The following is a 27947-nucleotide window of genomic DNA, read 5'->3' as shown; positions in this document are numbered from 1 at the left end:
GAGGGCTGATGGTTAAAAAAGACATTACAAAGAACAAGGCCTGAAATTTGGGGGTGGGGGTAGTCAATTACATCAACCTTAATACGCAACTGGTACTTATTTTATTGACCCCAAAAGGATGAAAGGCAAAGTCAATCTCAGCAGAATTTGAACTCAAGACATAAGAATGGACAAAATGCCATTAAGCATTTTGTCTGGCATGCTAATGATTCTGCCACCTCACCGCCTTAATAATAATAATAATAATACTTTCTACTAAAGACAGAAGGCCTGAAATTTAAGGGGAGAGGACTAGTTGATTACATCGACCCCAGTGTTTCACTGGTACTTAATTTATCGACCCCAAAAGGATGAAAGGTAAAGCCAACCATGACAGAATTTGAACTCAGAACGTAAAGATGGGCAAAATACCACCTGGCACACTAACGATCCTGCCAGCTCACTGCCTTAATAATAATAATAATACTTTCTACTAAAGGCAGAAGGCCTGAAATTTAAGGGGAGAGGACTAGTTGATTACATTGAACCCAGTGTTCCACTGGTACTTAATTTATCAACCCCAAAAGGATGAAAGGTAAAGCCAACCATGACAGAATTTGAACTCGGAACGTAAAGATGGGCAAAATACCACTTGGAAAGCTAACGATTCTGCCAGCTCATCGCCTTAATAATAATAAATATATAAGCAGTAAAGAAGATAAGATATGGAAAAAATTCTCAGTAACATTTTCACAGACTGACATTTCAACAAAGACAACAGACTGATAACTATAACAGCAGCTAGTGGGGATGGTGATGATGATATGGCAGTATTGGTACATGTATAGAGCTGATGATAGTGATAATGATGATGATCATCATAATAGTGGTGTTGACAATGATGATAGTGATGATAATATTGCAGTGTTCAAGCTTGGGTGGTGGTGGTTGTCGTTGTCATCACAGTGTTGAGGATGATAGTAGTGTTGGCACTAGTGGTGGTGATTACAGTTGTGTTGATAATGATGATGATGATGTGACAGTGTTGGTGCTAGTAGGGAGGATTATAATGACAATGGTCATAATAATAGTTGGGTCGACAATGATGAGGATGAAGAAGCTATTAATGACATAACAGTGATGATGTCAATAATAGTGGTGATGATAAGGCGAAATCGGCTACCCGAATATTGATTTCCTAACTTTGACACAAAGCTACGCCATTTCAAAGAGTAGGGCAGTGTGAATTTAATTGAGTTCCCTGCCAGACCCAGTCTCATATATGACTGGTAGTTATTTTGTCAATCCTAGAAAAATTAACATCAACATCGACTTCAGTAAAATTTGAACTCAGCTCAGGACAATTAAATATAGTTAAATACCACATGGTGTTTCACCTAACATTATACTGTTTCTGCTACTTCGATACACTGACATATTATTGGATAAAGAATTTTTTAAAAATAACAAAGTTAAGAAAAAGCAAAAAAGAAAAACAAAAAAAAAGTTTATCAAAGAATTTCAATCATTCTAAACCTAGTTTAAGTAACTGATAAAATTATCATCTTAGCATGGGTGATATTATGCACAGGAATATGGATTGTTAGAGTGAGACAGTAAGAAACGTAAAAGAAATGAAGAGAGAGAGGAAAAAAAAGAGGAAAAATACAGACAAAATGATAACAAAAAATTTTTAACATTTAAATTGGAGAAATTAAATAAAATGTTTAAAATATTAAAATAATAATGATAATAGTAATTCTAAAAAGAAAAAGGGACGGGAGAAGAAAAACAAGCAGAATTTTACACACACCCATACTCTCAAGTTGTGATTTAAGAATTGGAAGTTATTAATTAAGGATTAAATGTCAAAGAACCTATCAAATAATGATGATGATGATGATTAGTTATAGGTGGTGGTAACTTTAGTGATAGTGGTATGAGTGGATAGTAGTGGTGTTAGTATGAGGGATAGTTACAGTGGGTTTGATGATGATGGAATATCAGGAGTACACTAAGTAATGCTTAAGGACAACTGTTAAATAACTGAGAGAGAGAGAGAGAGTCTCTGTGTGTGTGTGTGTGTGTGTGTGTGTGTGAAAGAGAGAGAAAGAGAACAAATTATAAAGGAAGAGAGGAAAAGCGATAATGTTGGAGAGATAGGAGAGCTAAAAGAGGGAAGGTGAATATAAAAGTGAAAGAAGGAGGGAGAACATAAGTGAAAGAAGGGGAACATGTAAGAGAAAGGAAAGAAAAGGAGAGGAACAAAACACTAGAGTAAAAAGCAAAGAGAAAATGAGATAAAGATAGCAAAAACAAGAGCATAAGAGAAAGAGAGAGATAATGTTTGAGAATGAAAGGAAAGAGTAGAAATTAAGAGAGAGGATGAAACAGAAAAAGAAAAGGAGGGAAGCAATAGAAAAAAGAAAGGAGGTACAAACAAGACAGAAAGAGGAAAAGAGAGAGTTTAATGTGAGTTTTAAAAAAACTATGAAGTATATCTAAAAAAAAATATTTTAAGAATGAAAGAAAATATACAATTAAAGAATGATGCAATTTGCAAAAATCAAAAACAAGGGCAAAAAAATAAAACTGCTTGAGAAATGATCACCATAACTGAGCAAATTTCTTCTTTGCTTTCCTCATTCTGAACCATCTGTGGAGTCTACATGACAGACGGACAATAACACTGTGTACATGGTTGCAGGCCATCAAGAAACATGAGTGTTACTGACCAGCTGGACATCAAGTTGGATATCTAAAGTACTTGAATCGAAGCCACTAGCAACAATAAATGGTAGGAGTGGATGGGTCTCTGATGAATATTTTAAATGCAAGCAGGTAATCATTAGCTCTGGTTTGTTATTTCTTTTTTCTTTTCTTTAATTGACAACTAACAACTAGACTCAGTTTGTTCTTAAATTAGCTACAAGTATTAAGTAATGCAGCAACAATCAGCGGGGTACGTGAACTGACGATAAGGTAAGGTTAAGAAAGGTATGGAAGGAGGAAAGATTTTGGTGAGCTAAGTTCACAACCCAGCCTCAATTACTTGATTGTAGCTATTTCATTTCAATTATTTTTGTCGCTTTACTTTCTGAATTTGGATCCTACCAGATACGACCTTCTGAGGTTGATAAAATAAGTAGCAGTCAATTAGTGAAGTAGACTCAATGAAATATTCTCTTGCTTCAAATTTGTCCCTTGTATCAACTCATGGAGACACATGACTTAGTGGTTAGGGTGTTGGACATATGATCATAAGCATGTGGTTTCAATTCCTCGACCAAGCAATGTGTTGTGTTCTTGAGCAAAAGACTTCATTTCACGATGGTCCAGTCCACTCAGCTGCTAAAAATGAGTAAGCCTGCGATAGACCAGTGTCCTGTCCAAGAAGGAATATATAGGCCAAAGAAACTGAGAAACCAGCCCTATGCTCCTTATGGAGTGATATGGACTAAACATCTACTTCAGAAATACTTAGTGTTTTTTTTATAAAAGAAATCATAATTATTATTGTATTTTATGCTCTGAGTTCAAATCCTACCAAGTTCAACTGTTCCTTTCATCTTTTCAGGGTACTAGTCAAATACTAGGGTCTCCTCAAAATTATTAGGCTCATACCAAAATTAGAAATCATTATTATTATTATTATTAATAATAGGCAGTGAACTGGCAGAATCATTAGCACGCTGAATCATTAGCAGTGATCAGCCTAGGGCTATAGAAGAAGACACTTGTCGAAGGTGCTGCATAGTAGTATTTAGCCTGAAACCATTGTGGTTGCAAAAGAGACTTCTTAACCTCAGAGCCATACCTGCACTTACACATTATCCAATGTATTTTTCTCTTCTTTTTAAAGACAGTAGAGCATGATCCTTGGTTACTATTTCTAGCAACTCAAGTAGCCACATATGTGCAGCCACTATCCCCCTCTCCCCTTTCATGAGCTTTTGTTGTCATCAACTCAGTCAGCCATGCTGGTAGCTAGTCGTGAATGAGACAGAATTACTTTTACTTTTGATAAATAAAACAGTTTATACATTTACCCCCATTTATTAGAACAGGTTTTTGAAAGAGACAGTTTCATCAATAATTCTGATCAATAAAAAAAAAAGACGAGGAGGATCTATATAACACGAGGACATTTTGAATCTTAAATCTTTTATGAAATAAACTAAATCTTAAAGTATATTCTCTTTACCCATCAACTTTCATGGATGTTTTTCTATATTTTCTTTGCTTCAAGATAGATTTAAAAAAAAAAATTAGCCAGGGTTAAATCAAGATAGTTTCCAGTTAAATATGCAAAAATTAAGACATCAGTGCTGAACTTTTGATTGATGTGTCATCAGTTTATAGTCAAGCACCATTATTATACTATGCCCCTGGCAAAGGCTCTCAACTCAATATCTCACTGTACAAACCAGCAAAACAAGTATTGGCTTGAAATACAGATGAATAATGTATAGGGTCCATTGTCGTTCAGTGATGTAATAAATTCTGCCCACAGTATAAAAGGGAATGAACTAGAATCCTATCTAAGTTGATGATTTATACACTTCAATCTAAACTGTTTAATACTTACTTTCAAAATTCTATATTAACTTTGATGACTTTGATAGGTTTCGGTCAGTATAGGCCCAGGCCATGTCTAACTTAACTGTATCACCTGGTGAAGTCTTTTAGTCATATATGGGGCACCATGGCCCACTCTAGCAAAGAGTAATTATTGTTGGAGTCATATCTGGGTGTAGGAGGTTGGTCCAGAATTTTTTTGAAAAAATTTTCCATTGAGCTTTTGAATATTATGGGATTCATTTCCGTTTTGATGTATTTTGGTATGATATTAAAGAGAGCCAGACCAGTTATGGTAAAGTAGTTGTGTTGTAATGTTATGTGTTCCAAGCGGATAGCACAAGAGACAAATCTTGGGTGGATTTTAAAAGTGATGCCAACATCATTTGTGAAAATATTGATGGAATATTTTCCATAACATACAAATGATATAGCACTCCCAGTGGAGTTGGAGAGAGTAGAGATTGAGTTTTTTCAGTTGACCCCAATAGTCAATGCCTATCATGCCATCTATCTATCTTGTTATTGACCTCTGGAGTGCTTCCACTTTCATAATGAGTTGCTTCGTGTTGGGCAACAGTATTTAAGGTGGAGTCAAGCAAAAGTAGAGTAGAGAAGGCTGGTGGTGAGGGCATCTCTAGACCAGAAAGTTCTCAGAATCTAGGAGTGCATCTTGTGAGCCAAGTTAACCTTGCTGTTTACGTGGGAACTCCAGCTTAGATTGTTACTAACAATTACTCCAAGGTCTCTGGTGTTGTTTGATGATACTAGAGAGTCGCCCGAGGGAAGGGCATATGGTAGTTTCAGTGTATCCTCTTTTCCAAAATGGATCAAATTAAACTTATTTTCATTTAGAAGCATACTGTTCTTTCCCACCCATTGGACAACAGCAAACAGATCCGATTGAAGGCATGTTCGGTCTCCCATACCACTTATGGCCTTCTGGAGTTTGAAATCGTCTGCAAAGATTTTCAATACCTGTCTATGGTTTCAAAAAGTTCCCATAATAATAAGTCTTTCTACAATAGGTACCAGGCCTGAAATTTTGGGAGCAGAGAAAGCTAGTTGATTATATTGATGCCAGTGCTCAACTGGTACCTATTTTTTCAACCCTGAAAGGACAAGAGGTAAAAAGTCAACCTCAGCAGAATTTGAACTCAGAATGATAGAAGAGTATAACACTTCTCTAGACTTTTCTAAAAGATAAAATAGTGTTGAAGAAGAACGATTAAATGTTTATCACTAAATTATGACACATCTGATTATCATTCACTTTACAGGACCTGCTTGTGTCTATACATCAAAACTAATGTAGAAATACTGATTGCCAACCAGCCCCACACAGCTGCTTGTATGTACCCAGTACACTTATCTTGAAATACAGCAGTAGTGATGGTGGTGGTGATAGCAACAGCAGCAATAGTAGTTTAGTGCTGTTTCAACCTTGATTGAATATAGTTTTATAGTTCTACCCAGACATCACTATCAACTTTTTTGTATATCTAGGACCACGACAACACACACACACTGTTCATTATGTCTTTTTTTTTAAGATGATAATTTATGATTTGAGGTTGATTTGGCTGCAATTTCTAACAAGTTTGACTATGTCAAAGCAACCCTCACTCACTGCTCCCCACCCCTGCCCACTGACCAATGCTCATGGTACTATTCCATGAATTTGCACTTCAGGTTAAGTCTCAGCACTTCAGACATTATCAGGTCAGATGATGGCCTCAGTGGAATTTCTTTAATTAGTCATAAATTCTCCTCTTTAGTGATACTGAAGCAATACACAAAGTAAGCTTTTACATGTATTGCATACTAGGAAACTAAAATTTCTTAAATAATTGACAGTAGAAAGAAATAACAGTAAAATTTTAAAGTAAGACACAGAATTAAACAAATGACTGATTATGAAAGTAGTTATATAAACATGTGTATGTACAAGTGTGTGTGTGTGTGTGAGAGAGAGAGAGAGAGGGCAAGAGATTAAGTTTATACATGGATTTAACTGTCCTTCCCTGTCAATTAAATCCTACACACATTGCTTGTACATTACTGTACACAGGATACATTACCAAAATGAGAAAAAAAATGTTGGCTTTATAGAATAATGATGATGATAGACACAACAACAACAATAAATAGCCTTCTCCTCCCCAAAAGGAAACCACAGATCAAATTACAAGCAGGGGTTCACAGGATTTAACATTTGATATTTTGACTAATGTAAATATTGGCACTCAGTGCTGTCATGGAAAATAGGGAGGGAAATTAATATTACTGAGAGAGAGAATATAGCAAATTTTTACAGGTAAGAAACTAAACAGACAAACAGCCCCACTTCTCCATATTTCTCCTGTGGTTATATCTGAATCTGACAGAGTTTTCAATTAATTTAAACTGATGTAATTACTATATTAAAACATAACAAATCCCAGTCAAACTGAGTGTATGAATATATATATATTACAAAACTAACTGAACCTTACACATAAGTGTAGATGGGGCAATCCCTGTGGGCTAATTCTAAACGGTAATCTAATTCCTTAATGCACCACAGGGATCATGAGTTCAAATCAACAGCAAGCATTTTGTTACTGCATCAGATTTACATTTCTCTCATATCACATAATACTACTACAGAGCAGGCTAATCACAGGCCCCAATTTCACAGTGAGGATAAATACACTGAGGTGATGGGGGGGGGGGAGAAATCCCTGCTAGTCTAGTAATTAATGTCATGCAGTGAACCTTGAAACATTATGTAAATGAAATGTGTCTGATACAGTCTTGTTTAGATTTTGATAAGTATCTTTCTACTGCTAATATTTGCTAGTTTGAGGAGCTGTCATTAAATCCTGATGAGTTGTAAGCATGGTGAAACAAGCCTGTTCAATCTGTATCCAAACTTTTCTTTTTTCATCTTTTGCCTGTTTCAGTCATTGGATTGCAGCTATGCTGAAGCACTGCTTTGAAGGGATTAGTTGAACAAATTAACCTCAGTGCTTTTTTTTTTTTTTCTTTTAGTCTGGTACTTATTCTATCAATCTCTTATGCCAAACTACAAAGTTACAAGGACATAAATAAACCAACACTAGTTGTCTAGTAGTGGGCAGGGACAAATCGATCCAGATAATATATATATATATATATAAAATTTAATAAGGTTAGAAATTGATATTAGTCAATTAAAACCAGTGGCCCAGCATATTAAAAAGAATCCGAAGATTCCTTCTTTTTAATATTTTAAATATATATATATATATATATAAACAATTGCAGTGTGGAAGGTGTTTGTAAGCCATTTAAGAAACACACAAAAGCCGTTCGATTCACTTCAACATTTAAGTTTAATTTGTCAAAATATTTTCGTCGCTTTAAGACCGCGAGTTTCAAGCATGTGGTTTGTCTTTGGCCATCCAAACACTAGCCACAAGATTGAAACTCCGAGTACCAAGGAGTCTGAATCAAACTGTTTTGATCTGTGTGTGTGTAAGTAAAGTAGCTAGTTGGTAAAATCTCAAGCAGAGATGAGAGTAGTAACTATATTAACAAATGAAGTTAATCACTACATCAAAGTGGATGTTCCATGTTACTACTAGTTTAACCTCAGACAGATCTTCCACCAGCTGGTTACTGGTGCAGCACTGCTCCCTGTATGTATATGTATACATATATATATATATATATATATATATATATATATACATATATATATATTGCAAGTATGCCCCCAGCAGATGGCAGGATCGCGAGAATGACTCAGTTTCAAGCTATTTTGCTCATCTTCAATCATGAACACCTGGTCGCCATATAAATAAATATATATATATATATATATATATATAAAATCACCATCATCATCATTGTTTAATGTCCACCTTTCATGCAGGCATGAGTTGGACAGTTTGACAGGAGCCAGCCAGCCAAGCAGAAGACTACCCCAGGCTACTGCATCTGTTTTGGCAGGGTTTTTATGGCTGGATGCCCTTCTTAACATCAACCACTCCACAGAGTGGACAGGACGCTTTTTACATGACATGACAGGTGAGGTCAATTTTTGCATGGTTTTTACAGCTGGATGCCCTTCCAAACGCCACACAACAGGCTCCTTTCAGTTTCTATCAACCAAATCCAATCACTAGGCTCTGGTCAGCCTTGCCCAAAGTGCAACACAGTGGGGCTGAACCCAAAACCACATAGTTGGGAAGTAAGCTTCTTAACCACACAGCCAAAGAAATGTAAAAAACCTGTTGAGTATTTATGTATTCTGTTTATATACCGTAAATCCTTGAGTATAGTCCACCCTTGAGCATATTACGCAGGAGATTTTTAGGGGGCTGTACCTCTGAAAAACCTAAACCTTGTGTATAATACACACCCCTTTTCTAATTTGAGTCAAGGAGGTCTATATAACATCCTTGGTTTGTAAAAATGTATACGGTAACGTCCTTTATTATTATCGTATATATAACATAATGCAAACTTGTAGTTTTTTTGTGCATTTTGTTTGCAGAAAATAAAGAAATAACAGTAATAACGTTTAATAAATGTTGCTAACTGCAAGTTATGGGTGATTTAAGGTATTTTCATGCCTGACATCACAAAATGTGTCAGAATAAACATTGCCGGACAGCAAATAGAGACTCGGACATTGCTTAGAAAATAGTTTTCATTTTTAACCTCGTATATAGTACGCACAAGGGATTTTGACCTTTAAATTTTGAGAAAAAAGTGTGGAGTATACTCGAGGATTTACAGTAAGTCAGACTGGAGTTCTCATCTTAATTGTTACTTTCACTACATTTCATCTGTTGTGAAAGCAACAATCAGAGGGCACTAGTTGAACAAATATAAACAGTATACATAATGTAAATTCATCTTAAGAAATATACCATACATACTCACATATAGATCACACCCTTAGTTTAGAGTTGTCAAAGTAGGTATTTGTATTTGACTCACAGATAGATCGCACTATAATCTGGGGAGTTACATGGCCCTTTTTTATTGTAAATATAACTAATATTTGAACCGATGTTGTCGAAAAGACTAATATGCAAACTTCTGGTTCCCACTTTCTAGTAAGCACACATCACAAAAATGCTTCCATAGCAACTTGAAAACTGAAAAGCCTAAGCCCAGGGTACATGCCTGGACTACTGATATGGTGCCATCTACTTCAGATCCCTGTGATGTCAAGTGGATAGGTAGGTCACACCCCTGATTTTTATTGAAATCTTTGTTAAAAAAAAGTGCAACCTATCTGCGAGAATATACAGTAGAACTGTTGGGTATTTATTTTATTTTATCAAATACTTAACCAGAGGGATGAAAGATAAAAACTGACTGTGGTAGGATTTGAAATCAGAACTTACTAAATACCACAAGGCATTTCATTTGCTGTTCTACTAATTCTTCCAATCCAGGAGGGATGTAACTAAATATCACAAGACATTTGGTCTGCTGCTCTCTTAATTATGTCAATCCATCAGGGACACACATATCAAAAAATATTTTGTTTGCTGCAATACCAATTCAACCAATTCACAACTTTTATGGTGGCTAGAAATAATTTTAAAAATTAAACTAAATAATTACCTTAGAACAACAGGATTATTAATTATTTCAGAGAATATAGGACACTAAACTTTCCATTACCCGTAACTATTATATGCCACAATGATTTTTTATTTGTCTTTATTCTTTATTTACTGAGCAATAAATAGCAATAAATAAAACAGCATAAAAATTACTGTTTGTCAGAGATGAAAAATAATCAATTTTATAAATTCTGCCAATCCATGAGGGATACAACTAAATATCAAAGACATTTGGTCTGCTAAATTTGGTTTGCAATTCACTAAAAAGCTGTTAAATAATTCTGTTGAATTTTTCCTACAACCACCACCACCTCATTTTCTTATTTTTTTATAAATAAATAACATCATAAATAACTGAAGAGAAGGAAATACAAAACATGAAGGAGGCATTGATGTAACAGTGAAGTGGAATACAATAGAAAATATTAAATAAAATATCATTTTAAAAAGGAGCATCACAACAACCAAAAAAAACTAAAATCACAACAAAGACAAAAATAACGAAGGCTTGGATTGTTACCAATTCCACAGTCACACACACAATGACAATGATTTAACCAATTATATGGAAACAATGGAGACTGCAATATGCACCATATGCAAAACATTTCTATTAAAAAAGCAAAAGCAGTCTTTTTATTAAAATGCTTCTCCCTGTTACATTTTCAAATGTTATTTCTATTCTTCAAAATATCAAAAACAATCCATTTTGAGAGAGAAATCTTTTGTCAACTGGGAGTTGTTCTTTTCTAAAAGAAACCAGGAAATAACCTGACAAAGATTTATCAGAAACACTCAGAAAAACAACAAAGATGCAAATAAAGAAAATAATAAAATTATTATTGTTGTTATTACTATTATTATTATTATTGTTATTGTTATTATTAACTTCATTTCATTTCATTTTATATCATTCTTAAAGCAACCATGAAGAAATCCAATATCTGCAGTAAAAGTTAACTGTCTTTGGCTGCCTTATTGGTTCCTTTTGATAGAACACGTGGGCAACACTTCTTAGGAAGAGGAAACACATCAAAATTGCAATGTTCACACCTTTCCCAAAACCTGCAGCTGCACAAGTAAAGTAAAATAGCTTTGGCTGGAAATTGAAATAACAGTTTCTGTTCACAGGGAGTAATTATTATTATTATTATGGCTTAGTCAGAGGAGGAAGTGTAAGCACCCTTAATCTTTTTGTAGAGCCTTTGAAACTGGTTGAGGAGAAGAGAAAAAACCATGAGTCACAGCTGGATGCAGAACATCCAGATCTTGAGTTATATTCAGACTGGAAGCCTAGTCTAAATGCATACAGCAGAAAGGACTCTGCTAAAGGTACTTAAGGGCCTGGCATGGTATGGTATTAAAATCAGCTGATGGATATAAAAAAAAAAACTTTCATAGAAATGTTTAAAAACGTTCACAAAAGAAAAAAAGGATCTGATATGATCTGCTTCAAAGTTATAAATACAATGTTTCATAATTATTATTATTTTATCATTATTAAGGTGGAGAGCTGGCAAAATCGTTAGCACTCTGGGTAAAATGCTTAGAAGTATTTCATCCATCTTTACATTCCGAGTTCAAATACCACCCAGGTCAACTCTGCCTTTCATCCTTTTGGGGGTTGATAAATTAAGTACCAGTCACGTACTGGGGTCGACGTGATCCACTTTTCCCCTCCCCCAAAATTTCGGGCCTTGTGCCTATAGTAGAAAAGATTATTGTTATCATTATCATTATAATTATATTAAGGTGGCAAGCTGGTAGAATCCTTACTATACCAGACAAAATGCTTGGTGGTATTTCTTCCAGCTTAATACTCCAAGTTCAAATTTCACCAAGGTCAACTTTGCCTTTTGTCCTTTTGGGGTCAATAAAATAAGCACCATTGAGCACTAGGGGCAATGTAATTGCCTAGATCCCTCTCCCAAAATTTCAGGCTTTGTGCCTATAGTGGAAAAGATTATTGATAATAATCCTTTCTACTACAGACACAAGACCTGAAATGTGGGGTAGGGGACTAGTTGATTACATCGACCCCAGTGCTTCACTGGTACTTAATTTATCAACCCTGAAAGGATGAAAGGCAAAGTCGATCTTGGTGGAATTTGAACTCAGAACATAGCACATTTCGTCCAGTGTGCTAAGAATTCTGCTAGCTTGCCACCTTATTAATAATAATAATAATGATAATAATAATAGTTGAACAAAATAATCATGACCATCCAGTCTTAACATGCTGTTCTAAAATTTAAGACTTTAACACTATAAGGACTCAAGTTTACTATCAGAAGAAAGGACAGAGGAAAGTTTTGTCGAATGAAATTTGGCTGCAATTCTTAGCAGTTTAAGCAACTTTGTAAGATGTCATACTTGCTTATGCTTACTTGTTCATTGAGCAGAGCCTTTATTATGAAGGCAACCAATTAGAAGCTTTGCAAGCAATCCTGGGTCAGTCACTCAAGATATAGTAGGTATAAGATGTCAGTTTGTATTTAGAATTCAATACACATTCAGTTTTCTTAGGTTGTCATTAATGTAAGTTACACCTTGAAATTTGGGACTCAATCTGAGGTGGCCCACTCTCAGGCTGACCTAGTCAGCCAATAACCAAAAGCAGTATTTCTTTGGAGGTCATAAAACTGCTCATCCTATTAGTAATAGTATTCGGGGAGGGGGGGGGTTTGCTACTAGAGAAAGAACGCAAAGGTAACAATAGAGAGTGGAAGGGAAGTCATGTTGATAGTGTCATGTCACTAGTATAACAATAACAAAAATGCAACAGTATATTTAGCTTTTTTTGTCATCTTGGCAAAGGTGGTGACGATTTGCCTGCTTTTGCCTGCTTGCGGTGGGAACTGTTCTTCTTCAGACGTATTAACAGTAGTAACAACCACTGGTTGCTAACATTGCCAGTAAAGGTTGCAGTGACAGTAGCAGAGGTAGTGGTAATAATAGAGACAGCAATAATGTAAAGTAGTAGTAGTAGTAGAAGTGGTTTTGGTGGTGGTCGTCGTAGTAGTAGTAGTAGTAATAGTAGTGGTAGTGGTGGTGGTGGTGGTAGTAGTAGTAGCAGCAGCAGCAGTAGTGGTGGTAGTGGTGGTGGTAGTAGTGGTAGTAGTAGTAGTAGTGGTGGTGGTGGTGGTAGTAGCAGCAGCAGCAGTAGTGGTGGTGGTGGTGGTGGTGGTGGTAGTAGTGGTGGTGGTGGTAGTGGTAGTAAATAGATAACATCAAGTCGGTTGTGGGTAATGAGTACTTTGTTACCTGAGCATGGCTAACAGCCGGCCAAAACTTTAGCTGGGCGTTGCACTGCAACTCTTTCTCTTCTTTCTTACACACACACACACACACACACAAATCCACTAATACTTTCCTTCTGTCAAAAGTTTTCTATTTCATATTTAGTGATAAAAAAAATGGTCTTTAAAAAAAAATATTGAAATTCAGGTAAATGTATTTCTTCCCAGACAGCCTTCACTCTTCACTCTAACACTTAAATCCTTACCTGCCCAATTCTGCCCCCCCCCCACTTATTAACAAATCTCCCCACCACTGCCTTCAACATACATATTCTTTCTTTACCTCAAGAGGCTCCCCTGCCTGCAACCTAGATTTATTTTCTTAAGTTGTCCAGACAGCTTTATGCTTGCAAGGGAGTCTACAGTGTTGAACTTGAGAGAGAGAGAAGGAGAGAAAGAAACACACACACACATATAAAGTAGGCTGATTGGTTGGATGGCTGGCAGAGGTTTATTAGAATAAAAAAATATATATATATTGCTAATTTGCTGGTGTTACAGGTGAAATATCTTCTTTAAGAAATTACAAAATGTTTGAATTAATGATGTAATATGATCATAAATGGACGCATGCAACAAACACAGACAAATAAACATCAAAATGTACACATAATCGTATACATATTCATACCAGTCAACTTTGAGATTGATTTATTTGACTCAACTCCACCCCCAATTGTGACCTTGAGCTTACATAGGGAAAAAAACTATTTTTATATACTAAATATACATACATGTAGGGCAGCCAATTGGCAGCATCATTAGGGCATCAGAAAAACACCTTGCAGTTACAATCCAGCTTTTTACATTCTGAGTTCAAATCTTTCCCAAGTCAACTTTGCTTTTCATCCTTACAAAGTTGCCAAATAAGTACCAGAGTCAATTCTCTCTCTCTCTCTCAAGAGAATATTTGGGTTGCTTTTTCTGTTGACAATATATATACAATATATATATATTCAACCTTATAAGTCTAACCAACAAGAGCCTCTTCATGATCATTCAACTAATAGAAAGAGCAGCTAAAGCTCCTTCAAATCACAGCCTACCACCTTAAAGAAGTACATATAGAACAATGTATTCCCTGAAATAAAAAGGACTGGATGGTCACAGCGAGCCAGTCTTTGATTATAGGTCTCCTCAGTTAGGCTTGACCCGGAGCTAAAATACCATAACCTCAGCAGTGAGGTCAACTTGACATAGCTATCCATGAATATTGTGAATTACTGATATCATAAATTGGGTTATAACAATCCTCTTCATATGAAATAGGTTTCTAGTTCTATGGCAGATGATTTAAAATCCAGCAGATAGCCGGTGCTTACTGGAGGTGGAGGGGTATTTTTAGCTGATCATGTTTCAAATAATAACTGGCAAGGTTTCTACAGCTGGATGCCCTTCCAAACGCCAACCACTCCGAAAGCACCCACTACACTCTCGGAGTGTGGTTGGCATTAGGCAGGGCATCCAGCTGTAGAAACCTTGCCAGAATAGATTTAGAGCTTGGTGCAGCCTCCTGGCTTGCCAGTCCTCAGTCAAACCGCCCAACCCATGCCAGTATGGAAACGGATGTTAAATGATGATGATGATGATGATGGTGTTTAACTAGATACTGTAAAACATTTTAAACAAACCTCTCTAACTTCTACACAAGCTACTTCACACTAGTATGATATTTGCCTTTTTACTCTAAGAACTACCTGTACTTAAGACATGCTTTGTACCAATATTATACAGAATTTCAAATAAATGTTGAAACCCTACAGAACATAAGGTCTGCTGAGATATAAAAGGAGAATTTAACTCTTTTGTTCCTATATTTCTGCTGAAATTCATTGATTTTGTTTTAATGAATTTTGAAAATAATGAAAACATTTAATAAAATAACTGTCATCATAAACCTGTTGTTTAGAACACATATAAACATGAAATTTTGATGGAAGGTTTTTAATTTAGATCAGAAATTCTGTATCATAGAACCAAGGACAGTCTCAGGCAGGTTGATATAAAAAGGGCTAAAGAACTAAGTGAAATAGTTTCATTCTAAACTTTTGCAATTCTTTAATTATGGAACCTTAGCAACTTTCACTGATCCCTTCAAATAAAACAGGAAAATAAATAGAAAAATAAGAAATAACTGCAAATGGTGGAGGTGACAGTGATTATATTTATTTGTTGATAGTTGTGGAGGTGTTGGTTATTTGTACTAAGCCATATAAGTCAAATCATATGGCAATTTTTTTTTTTCAAATTTCATTTCACAAAAATAATTTGCTATCAACTCCTTCAAACAAAAAAATCCACTACCACCTCCTTCATTAACTAAACACTCTACCAATAGCATCATCACAACAAACTATTATAATCCTCAAAGTATGTTTGTATGTATGAGTATGTGTGTGTGTGTGTGTGTGTGTGTGTGGTGTGTGTGTGTGTGTACATGTATGATTATATGTCTGTAGCGATTTAACAACATTTCATTTTGTGTCTCCTACCTTTCACTGTTACCACCTCATCTAACATTTGTCATGATTTCCTATTACTCTGTCTGTCTATTTCTCTTGCCTGCCATTTGCCATTATTATAACCACCACACTAACAAACAACTAAAGTTCTGTGTTCAATAGAAAACCTGTGGAAACTCCACAGGATTGATAAGAATACCCAATAATATTCTAAATAGACCCAGCAGTGTAACTAAAGTAATAAGTTACAAAAACAGTAGAGTGTGATTTGAGGGAGATTTGGCTGCAGTCACTAGTAGATTGAACTACACCTCATTTCAATTAAAACAATTTAACTTCCTTCTAAGCTCAAATTGTACAAAATGAAAAATGATTGCTAGTATAGTAAGAGGGGAAAAAAAACTGCTGACATACATTAATGAATATTCATGAGTGGTGCTCCATCATGGTCTTGGCTGTGATGACCAAAAGAAACTAAAGAACAGCAAGTAATGTCTAACTTAAACATACTGCTTGATATAAATAAATACTAAGGCATGAACAGATTTAAAAGCTCCAAGCTCAAGAAATAATATTAATATTGTAGCATTAGACTCTGCATCATGATGAAAAATTCATCAAAGCTAAGAGGTGCCAGCAATCTGAAGAACTATTTGAGAATGCAGATGTTCACAATATACACTGAAGAGGAATTCCATCAAAATTTTCAGTTTGGAATTTATGAGAAGAAACAAATTAACTGCCTAGAATATTTCTTATATATAACTATATATTAAAGTATATGTATGTATGTTATATGTATCTATCTATATATATATGTATGTATGTATATATGTATCTATATATATATGCATATATGTGTATATGTATGTATGTATATTTATGTATGTATATATATATATATATATGTATGTATGTATATATATATATATGTATGTATTGCACAGTCGTCTCTCAGCTGCGCTGGTATGGTCATGTGGCAAGAATGGGTGAGGATAGCTGTGTGAAAAAGTGCCACACTCTAGTGGTTGAGGGAACCTGTGGAAGAGGTAGACCCAGGAAGACCTGGGATGAGGTGGTGAAGCACGACCTTTGAACATTAGGCCTTACCGAAGTAATGACTAGTGATCGAGACCTTTGGAAATATGCTGTGCTTGAGAAGACCCAGCAAGCCAAGTGAGACCATAACCCGTGGCCTATGCCAGGGGTGTAACCAGCCCACTTATACGTACCTTTCCTTCATTGGACACAAAACTCTGCTTGCAAAGACCTATTGAGGCAAGTGAAATATACATAAAGACACCCTTTGGTCATAAATGACCATAGGATTGCACCTAGAAAGTTACCTTCCAAGGCACAAGTCCAGGCAAGGTTGTTTATGACAAGCAGCTGCCTATGCACACCGGCCTTCCCTCTCCATGCCACCAATGTTGCCCAAAGGAAAGGCAAAGGCTGATACAGCTTGGCACCAGTGACATCATAACTCCTTTCTGCAGTTGAGTGAACTGGAGCAACATGAAATAAGGTGTCTTGTTCAATAACACAACACACAGCTTGGTCCGGAAATCAAATTCACTACCTCATGATTGTGAGCCAAACACTGACTACTGAGCCATGTGCCTTTTTATATATATATATATATATATATATATAATATATATATATATATATATATATATATAGCTTCACACTGATATTCAAAGACCATAACCCTCCCTTCTTATTCACTGCATCACATTCATCCCTATATTCCCTCCCTCCAACCATCTATTGCTCACTTCACATTCTTGCAAACTTACTTGATCCTCTGACCTCATACGCTGTGCCCATTCCTCTGTCTCCATTCACCCTCGTGAACCCTGACACTTTATCATGACTCTCTTTTCTCCTTTTCCAGCCTGGGTAGCCATGTATCTCCTCTATAGCAAAACACCTCTTTGTATCCCATTATCATACTCTTACCTCTCAACAGCTAGCATAATCCACTTCTCTCCATACTACACCCCTTCAATTAAGGAATCATGTGTTGTGAGCAACTTGGTGACATCACCAGTAGTAGTAATATGAAAAAGCGCCTGGTACACTCTTAAGTGGTTGGCATTAGGAAGAGCATCTAGCTGCAGAAACCATGCTAAAACAGACAATGGAGCTCAATAGTCTTCTGACCTAATCATGGAATTTGGACAATAAATGACGATGATGATTATAAATGTGCATATGTCTGCGTGTGTGTGCATATGCAAGCACACGCGCAGATATTCCTCACATGCACAGGCATGTAAGCTGTTATGTGATACTAAGTTTATCGAAGTAAAGTACATGTTACACATGACTATTTTCAGAAGTTTTATACAACTGAATAAACTAAGCTCTGATGCTAAGTTGGTATTTACTTTAAACTATATGTAAAACATGCAATGCTTGTAATATTAGCATAACAATGACATCACATATCTTGGAAATGAACTGGTTTAATTCCTTTTGTTGAACAAGAACTGCATCTAAATCATCTTTTATCAGTCTTATTAACAGAATCATTTATTTTCAAAACCTGAGAGACTATATCAGCATTTTGTCTACTATCAATATGTGTGTCATTGTATATTTTACTCTGCATGATCTAGCATAATTTGTTAACCCTTAAGAATCACAGCTGTAGTATTTCCTGCTTAAGATTCAAATTGAGCTTGTAGTTCATTTCTTCTGCATACATACCAAATTGGAGCTCCAATTTCATAAGACATTGTCACTAACGATCAATTTGACCTCCAAAGCAGAAGGACTTAGAATAGAATCTTGCTAAGCAAGAGATTGTTAGATAATTCAAAAAAACATGTGACTGAGATATGCATTAATAACATTTACTTGGTGAATATGCTTTTAAACCAATTTTAATACTCGTAACCATTCTTCCAGAAATTCGATTTGATTTTGGATGACATGGAAGCAGTTTCATCAGTTTACATTTGATCTTATCAATGCATATACAAAAAAGAAACTGACTCATATGTAATCCCTGAAAATGATTGTCAAAATTATCAATTTCTTTTTGGGCATGAACCAGTGGCATTATCTCTTATAATGTTGAAATCTCTTCAAATTGAAGGGATTTCATTATTATAAAAACTTTTAATAACCATTATAATTCTGTTTTTGTTATTTTTTTAATATTATTATTAATTTTATTTCTCTTTATCACAGGTTTTGTTGGAGCTCCTGGAGTCTTGCATGCGTAGTGGGCTTGCTACCTACAGCCTACGGTACCATGCTATCTGTTCTTTTCAACTATCTAATACTTTCCTGATTATTCTAGCTGTGCCAAGGAGGCAAACCTTTTGTAACAAATCTACTGGGCACTCTATTCCTATTTCCTTTACATTCCTCTTGATACCTTCTGATACTGTTCCCAAGAACCCAACAATAATTGGCACTATCTTCACCTTCATTTTCCATAGCTAGGCTATTTCATACTTATTCCCTCCCTTGAAAGTGTTGGCCTTGAACCAAAATTTGACAGATTTATCTCTTATAATGTTAATATTTCCTCAAATTGAATGGGTTCCACTACTACAGAAACTTTTATAAAAACCATTATAACCTGCTTTTGTTAATTTTTTTTTTTTATTGGCATTAATAAGGTGGTGAGCTTACAGAATTAGCATGCTGGACAAAATTGCTTTGTGGTATTTCACCAATCTTTGTTTTGAGTTCATATTCCATCAAGGTCAACTTTGCCTTTCATCCTTTCAGAGGTTAATGAAATAAATACCAGTCAAATATTGAGGTCAATGCATTCAACTAGCCCACTCTCCCAAAATTCCAAGCCTTGTGCCTATAGTAAAAAGGATTATTATCATTAATATCCAGAAGCTCTTTCATTCTTGCTGTAGCAGTAAAGCCTCACAGCCAAGCTGGTCTTATCTGGGTCATGTTATTAACCAGCAATGCCAATGATGTGTCACACTAAATTTATCCAAGTAAAGCTATAGTTACATGTATTCCTTTACATTCAAAAGCTGTATTCAATGAAGTAGCCAGTTTCTAACATTGAACTGGTAGCTACCTTAAATAGTCATAATCATCATAGAAAATGCATGCAATACTTCCACATAATAAACAAAAGGCATATATCTAAACTAACTGCCAGTAATGCATTTTGCTAAAAGAATCAGCAAAAATATAGAATACTGCAATCTGTGTAATTCTGTGTTTTGTATCAGGAATAACTCCTAATAAATTCTTCAAAAAAAAAACACATGAACAATCAAAGTTTTAAAAATATATATCCGTATTGGAATGCACAACCTTCCCGAATTCCCTTTTGAAAGGAGGAAAGAAAAAATAAGGGGTTGGGGAGCAAGAAAAAATAAAATATGTGGATAATAATAAAAACAACAAAAAAAGTTAGAAAGGAATAGGCATGCTGCTAATAAAAATAAAAATAATAATAAAAATAAAAATAATAATAATAAAAATAATAATAAAAATAATAATAATAATAACAATAACAATAATAATGATAATAATAAAGCAACAAGTCATGAAATCAACAAAATATTTGAATAGAAATAGCAGAACAGAGGTGAATCAGACTGATAGACTCCAGTGAGTCATCTATGTACACAGAAAGGGGAAAAAGGAAGGGCAACAGGCATGTTGAATACCCCTGTTACAACCCTAAAAATCAATATAGCTAATTAGTTATATACACACACACATAGAAATCAGTGGCAGGGATGATAGAGAGAAATGCAAAGAAACAAACTGTAAAAGAAATAAGTTGCAATCACAACTGTTGCAGATAATATTCAATTGAAAATTCTAATGTGGATTTTAGATGCAAATTACCAGCATTAAGAATGAATGCACTGAAGCTATGTGTCAGTATTTTATCAGCAGATATGGAGACAAGTTTGTTAGACAGCTTAACACAAGATTAATTTGTGTTTCAGCAAATGGCTGTAAATATTTATCAAATGGCTGCTCCCTGGCAGAATTAGATACAAGAAAGTTCTTTTAAAAGTATAAATGGAAAGAAGGAAGAAAGAAAAGATGAATGGATTTTATTTTAGCACAGTGTTTTGACAAGATAAATCACAGCTAATCTGTCTGTATATGTTTAAGTCCTTTGTATTAACAACTATCTAAAAGAGACAGATACAATCCAGGAAAAAATGTCAAAGGAAAGTTACAACATACACATGCCATTACCATTTGTATGTCCACTTTTTCCATGCTGGCACGGGGTGGATGTATCTTATGAAGTTAGTATTCTACACAGTTAGTCATCCTTTACCAACCCTAACTTATTTTTCATTTGACTGATCTCCTTTATATATTGAAACTACTGAGTTTATAGGACACAGTCTTTACAAACGATAGAAACAAGTGCTGCTATATTTTTGCTCAAACTGTCAACACAAGGACACACAAACACACACAAGTGGATGAACAAATGGAAAAAAAAGTAGCATTCAACACATGTGTTATGTGGGTTTAACATGTTAACTGCCACAACCTGTAACTGGAACTTACTGATCATGCCACATATTTTGCAGTCACATTGCATACTGGTTAATTACAAGGAAATGTAATTTTTTGGCATTTTTAATGTATTTCATAATTAAACTTTAATATTTAGCACTCATGTTATTTAACCCTTTAGAATTTAAACCAGCCATATCTAGCCCCAAATATTGTACCTGTTTTATTTTCAGGCCAGACAGATCTGGCCTCTCACAAGTAGCCTATAATGTCATTCTAAAAATACACAATCATATCAGTGAAATCTTAAACCCCAAAGTCCATCCCCTCCTCACTGTGGCGGGGACGCTGGCAACAGGTAGTGTCAGAGCTATGCTGTCCGGAACTTCGGTTCCTGGTAGGGCCACCCAAGGCGGATTGGTCTGACACCGAGTGGTATTAGGGCGACAACCCGGTGAAAATCCTTAGAGTGTCTGTTTCGGCAACCGGCGGCTCCTCGGTCATTCTGTCCCTGCGTCTGCAGATAATCTGCGGCAAACAGGATGTCTTTACATGTGGGATTGTTGGGGACCGCTTGTGAAATCCATATTCCCACGAAACTTCTTCTATGAATTCTCAATGGCACTACTAAATACAATGGTGAATTTTCAATCGACTATTACTACTGCTGCTACTGCTACTTCAAGTACTACACAAATCTACTCAAACCCTGCTATTGCTCTTCTTGCTATGAGATAGAAAATGGTAAATTTAAAAGAATGTGAATTAACAAGCATTATATTCAACAAAATAATTTGAATGCTAAAGGGTTAAACATCCTCAAAACCATGCCAAAGATACAGAATTAAATATTTTCTCAAATTATGAAAATGTACCATGGGTGGTGCATATGGCAATTGTGTGAAGTTTGTGATGAACCACCAGTGGCACATGTAGCAGTTAAAAGTTTAAAATAGTTTGATTCAGCTCCACGTTATTTAAGCCATTAACATTTCAACCAGCCATATCTGCCAAAAATATTCTCCATTTTATGTTCAGAACAGCTAAATCGATTATCTCCCACCTACTCTACCATGTCATTCTAAAAATAAACAATCGCATCATTGAAATCTTTAAGTGACAAGATAAAACACGCTTAATTCAAAACAATATGAATGAATGAGCATTACTTTTGACAGAATAAACTAAATGTTAAAGGGTTAAAAGAATGTGAAGTCCAGTCAAACTGTTACTAATTATACATAGACACAGATTATACAGACATGGCTTTGTGGTTAAGAAGCTTGCTTTGTAACCATGTTGTTTCAGGTTCAGTCCCACTGCATAGCATCTTGGGCAAGTGTTTTCTATTAAAGCCTGGGGCCAACCAATGCCTTCTGAGTGAATTTGGTAGACAAAAACTGTGTGGAGGCTTGTCATGTGTATGAGTGTCTGTGTGTATGTGTATATTTATTATGTGTGTATGTATGAATGTATGTGTGGAGTGGTTGGCATTAGGAAGGGCATCCAGCTTACCAGTTCCAGTCAAACAGTCTAACCCAAGCCAGCATGGAAAACAGACGTTGACCCTTTTGTTACCAACCCAGCTGAAACCTGCTCTGGCTCTGTAGTACAAATGTCTTGTTTACATAAGTTTTGAATTCAAATCTTCCAAATCTTAGTCACAATTTATGTTCCTAACACTAGCTTCATGATAACTAAGTTATTTTACTAAATTCTTTGTTATATTTAAAATAATTGAAAGAAACACAGAGCATCTCAAAATAAATACAATAACGAAAGGGTTAAAGAATGATGATGATGATGATGTGTAAATATGTGTGTCTGTGTTTGATCCCCACCATTTGACAACCAGGGCTAGTTTATTTATGTCTTTATTTTCTTCAAATCCTACCAAAGTTCACCATGCCATGTTTAGTCAAATATTATGGTTGGTTTAATCAACTGTGTCACACTACAATATTACCTCTTCCTACTACTCACCAAATCCAGTATACTAAAATCAATAAATCAATACTTTTATCTAATTTGAGACACATGATTAGCAGGCCTACTGGCAAGTCTTTCGCTCTTTTCTGACTCAAACTGGCACATATAAAGTCTAATGTCATTATATGCTGAAAATCTTAAATAAAATATTCCAAAAGAATTAACTGCTATTTCATGAAGACATGATAAAGTTAATTGCTAAATCTGATAGATTTTAATCTTTATCTTTTATTTCTTTCAATCATTGGACAACAGCCATGCTGGAGCACTGCCTTGAAAAGTTTAGTTGAACAAATCAACCCAAGTGCTAATTTTTTTTTTAAAGTCTGGTACTTACTCTGTCAGTTTCTTATACTGAACTGCTAAGTTATGGGGACGTAAACAACCAACACAATTTGTCAAGTATTGGTTGGAGAACAAATACAAATGCACACATACAATAGGTTTCCATGGTTCCTGTCTACCAAATCCACTCAGAAGGCATTGGTCAGCTGTTTGACCCAGAGCTGTAGTGGAAAACACTAGTCCAAGATGCAGCACAGCAGGACTGAACCTAAAACTACATGGTTGCAAAACAAGCTTCTTAACCACAGAGCCATGCCTATGCCTATACAAAGAATTCAAAATATATCAATCAATAGATCTTCAGAGATACAGACATGACAATTAATGACAATGATACCCGAATTATTTAAAGAATTATAGGTACATGCATGGGTGTTTGGTAAGAGGTTTGCTTCTCAACCACATAGTTCCAGGTTCAGTCACAAATGTCTTTAACTGTAGCCCTGGATCAACCAAAGCTCTGAACGGGGATTTGGCTGACGGAAACAAGTATGTATATATCCACGTGTATGTGTTTTTGCATTTGAGTTTGTCTCCCACCACCACCTGACAACCAGTATTGGTTTGTTTACATCCCTGTAAATTTGCAGTTCAGTATTATAAGAGACCAATAGAATAAGTACAAGGCTTAAAAGAAAAAATTTAAAATACTGGGGTTAATTTATTCAATTAATACCATTCAAGGTGGTGTCTCAGCATGGTCACAGCCAGTGACTGGAACAGGTAAAAAAGTAAAAAGATCTATACAAACAGGAATCAAAACTGGGTAATAGATTCAGCTCAATAAGAATTTTCTTATTTTATCAAGACCAAAAAAACAGATTCGTTCTAATCTCACAAAACTTGAGTGCTTTGTGGATGACTCACAATCCTTCTTGCAATACTAAAAAGATAAATTCACAAATTGACCTGTTAATAATACAGCTCGATTTTGTTGACCTAATTTACATAGCAAATATATTTAATCTTGCTTGGAAAGAAATTCTTTTTTTTTTTTTTTATTATTCAAAGCTTCTTAAGATCACTATTTCACTTCAATTTAAAATATAATGTCTAATACATACAAGTGATATATTCTCTCACATACAGAAATGCTATTTTGTTACAAAAACAGAATTCTTACTAGAATAGATATTTGTGATATATTTTCAGATTTATTCTTTAACTTAGATTTTTTAAGCAAGAATTCCTTCACATCAGTACTAAATTTATATAGAGAGAATTTGTGATATTTTATATATATATATATATATATATATATATATATATATAATATATATATATATATATATATATATATATATATATATATTGCTGTTGATATCAACATTTTTTTCACTTTTGTTTGTTTATGTTAGTCATCTTTACAATTGCCATAATATTCCTAAGTCATCGCATCTTTCCTCTTCCTCACATCAGAGAAATATCTAAAAAGGCTTGACAGACTGCTTTGTGGTCCCAGTAGACAAAATGGAAAAGGCATTGCCCCAGAGAATGGCTAGGGAGATACACTGAAACAGCCACTCTGACTCATAGGGATTGCACTTGCAGATAGCCATTATAATTATCCTGATAACAGTAAAATTTAATAAACAATTTTATAGAAACCAGTTATATATATATGGAATGGAATTATATAACTTCACAAAGTCTCTAACCTTTTTGATACCAACCTGCCTGAGGCTGCTCCTGGTTCTATGATACAAATTTCCTTTTTTTAAAGTGATCTAAATTAAAATCTTCAATCAAAGTTTTGTGTTAATTTATGTCCGAAACACCAGTTTAATGATGACAAAGCTATTTTACTAAATTCTTCATTATTTTCAAAATCATTTGAAACAATGAAAGTGTTTTTCAGCAGAAATATATTAACAAAAGGCTTAAGAGTTCCTTTGCAATTTTTAATTTCTTTTTTGTAGTAATTCTTAAATTTTTTAATCAGGAGGAAAGACGATGTCCATGACCCTTTACAGGGTCTCCAAGATTTGTGGGAGAGAGATAAGAAGGATGGTACCTTCAAACTGGAGGCTAAGTCCAAATGCTCATGAAAGAGTGGATTCCACTAAAGGCACTCAAGATGCCAGGTGGTAGAATGAAACTAGATGGCAAATTAAGTCTCCTATACATGTAAACCACAGATGGATTTGAACCTAAAATACAAGGATCTAGAATAAATATTGCAATGTTCTGACAGTTCCACTCATCTACTACTCTAGATTGGTACCTTTTTTTTTCTCAACACTGAAATGAAGACAAGCAAAGTTAATCTCAGCAGGATTTGAACTCAAAGTGCAGAGTCACTGAAAGACATTTTATCCAGCATTGTAACAACTCTGCCATCAAAGAATCACAAGAGCATTATTAGTGAGTATTCAACTGTTAGGAGATTAAACCAAATGTATTTCACGGAGGAAAAAATGTTTATTGATTATCTAATAATAGACATGGGTGTGGCTAAGTGGTAAGAAGTGTGGTACCCAACCACATGGTTCTGGGTTCAGGCTCACTATGTGACACCTTTGGCAAGTGTTTTCTACTATAGCCTAGACTGAGCAAAGCCTTGTGAGTGGATTTGTTAGATGAAAACTGAAAGAAGCCTGTCTAATATATATATATATATATATATATATATATATATACATACCTCTGTGTGTGTGTGTGTGTGTGTGTGTGTCATTGTGTATGTGCCATTTGACAACCAGTGTTGATGAGTTTACATCCCTGTAACTTAGCAATTTGGCAAAAAAGACTGATAGAATAAGTACCAGGCTTTGCAAAAAGAAAAAAGATAAGGATTGTGGTCAATAGGTTAAAACTAAAACCCTTCAAAACAGTGCCCCAGCATGACCGCAGTCTAATGATTCAAGCAACTAGAAGATAATGATAAGTTCAAGAGAGGAATACACATAATTTAGAAAGGTCATGATGTTTCTTTCCTTAAAATGAATTTACTGGATCTCTAGGTGTGTCACTTTTTATCTACAGGTGTGGTTATTGACATTTCAAGTCAACATAGGGCAAACAGAGGTTATTAATGCATTTCCTGTTTCATAAAGAAACATTCAATGTTTCATAAATTTGTATCATCAACACACACACACACAGTGTTTATGTGTGTGAGTCATTCTAGCTTTTGTAATTAGACACTGTAGTTATTTAAATGTCCTTCATTCACTTCCCACACCACCAGCTATAAATCATGAGAACAGTTTGATTTTCACATTTTAGTTATTATTGCCCTTAAAACACAATTTTAAGGGTCAGATAAATAAACTTTATTTTTGTAATGCCATCTAGCAACTAAACATATTTGAGATTTTTAAATTGTCTGATAAAAATGCTAAAAAGTAAGAGGCAAAATGATTGAATGTCTCTAAGCACAATGGTTGTACTTATGATGTCTCTTAACTCCTTTGTTAATTGTAATTATGATGTCCCTTAATAATTTTGTGCATTGTAGTTATGATGTCCCTTGATATTTTTGTTAGTTGTAGTTATGATGTCTCTTAATACACATTTGCTGTGTCTCTAGAGAGGATGAAACAAAGAAAAGATGACACCACTCAAGCAAACATGAAAATAACACTGAACCAAAACAAATACCATTAGCATAGTTTAAACATTATGATGATGATGACTTGACGCCAAGTTCATTGATTGACTTTAATAGCTGGGAGTGATAACAATTACTGACAGACCAATTATATAAAAATAATGATGATGATTACATAATAATATGGACAAAATGGAGAGAAAACCAAAAATGTTGATTCGAAATTTATTCAAAAAGTTTTTATTTGCACAGTAAATATTTCACATTTTATTTTCTCACTGTTTTTGTTAGTTTTTACCTTTGTAATGTTTCTTCTTTTGTGCCCCTTTTAGTAATAAAGCATTATTATTTCTGTCATTATAATCATCATCATCGTTATCATCACTGCCATCCTCTTTATTCAAGCTAGTGAAAAATTATCTCTTAAAACTTTGGGTGTATTTGTTTGTAGTCCACATATGTTTGCATATGTGTTTATCTAAAAACTATAACAACTTTATAAGGAGTGGGAAAGGGAGCAAACAAAACAGGGTTAGATCTGGGAGCAAAGTGGTTGACATATAGTATTTTCTTTGTAAACATATTTCAGATTAATTTCAACTTAAAAACAATTTCAAGTAAAATTTTAAGAACTGTTGCAGAAAAATAC

The 27947-nt window shown here is 34.8% G+C and overlaps 1 protein-coding gene across 3 annotated transcripts in view; it reads right to left on the bottom strand.

Moving 5' to 3' along the window:
• Window positions 1-27947, bottom strand: part of LOC115214628 (N(G),N(G)-dimethylarginine dimethylaminohydrolase 1) — a 92709-nt gene that overhangs the window by 28369 nt on the left and 36393 nt on the right. The window contains exon 1 of one of the 3 annotated variants that reach the window (XM_036506981.1): window positions 2591-2650. The exons of 1 other annotated variant lie outside the window; for it this stretch is intronic. In XM_036506981.1, the coding sequence (XP_036362874.1) occupies window positions 2591-2635 (45 nt within the window). In that variant the 5' untranslated portion in view covers window positions 2636-2650. Of the gene's footprint in view, window positions 1-2590; window positions 2651-27947 lie in introns of those variants that run through there. One more of the 3 variants, XM_036506982.1, reaches the window with a different exon arrangement.

This window comes from Octopus sinensis, linkage group LG1 (assembly GCF_006345805.1).
Source record: "Octopus sinensis linkage group LG1, ASM634580v1, whole genome shotgun sequence".
Classification (NCBI taxonomy): domain Eukaryota; kingdom Metazoa; phylum Mollusca; class Cephalopoda; order Octopoda; family Octopodidae; genus Octopus; species Octopus sinensis.
This window is presented reverse-complemented; position numbering and strand designations above follow the sequence as displayed.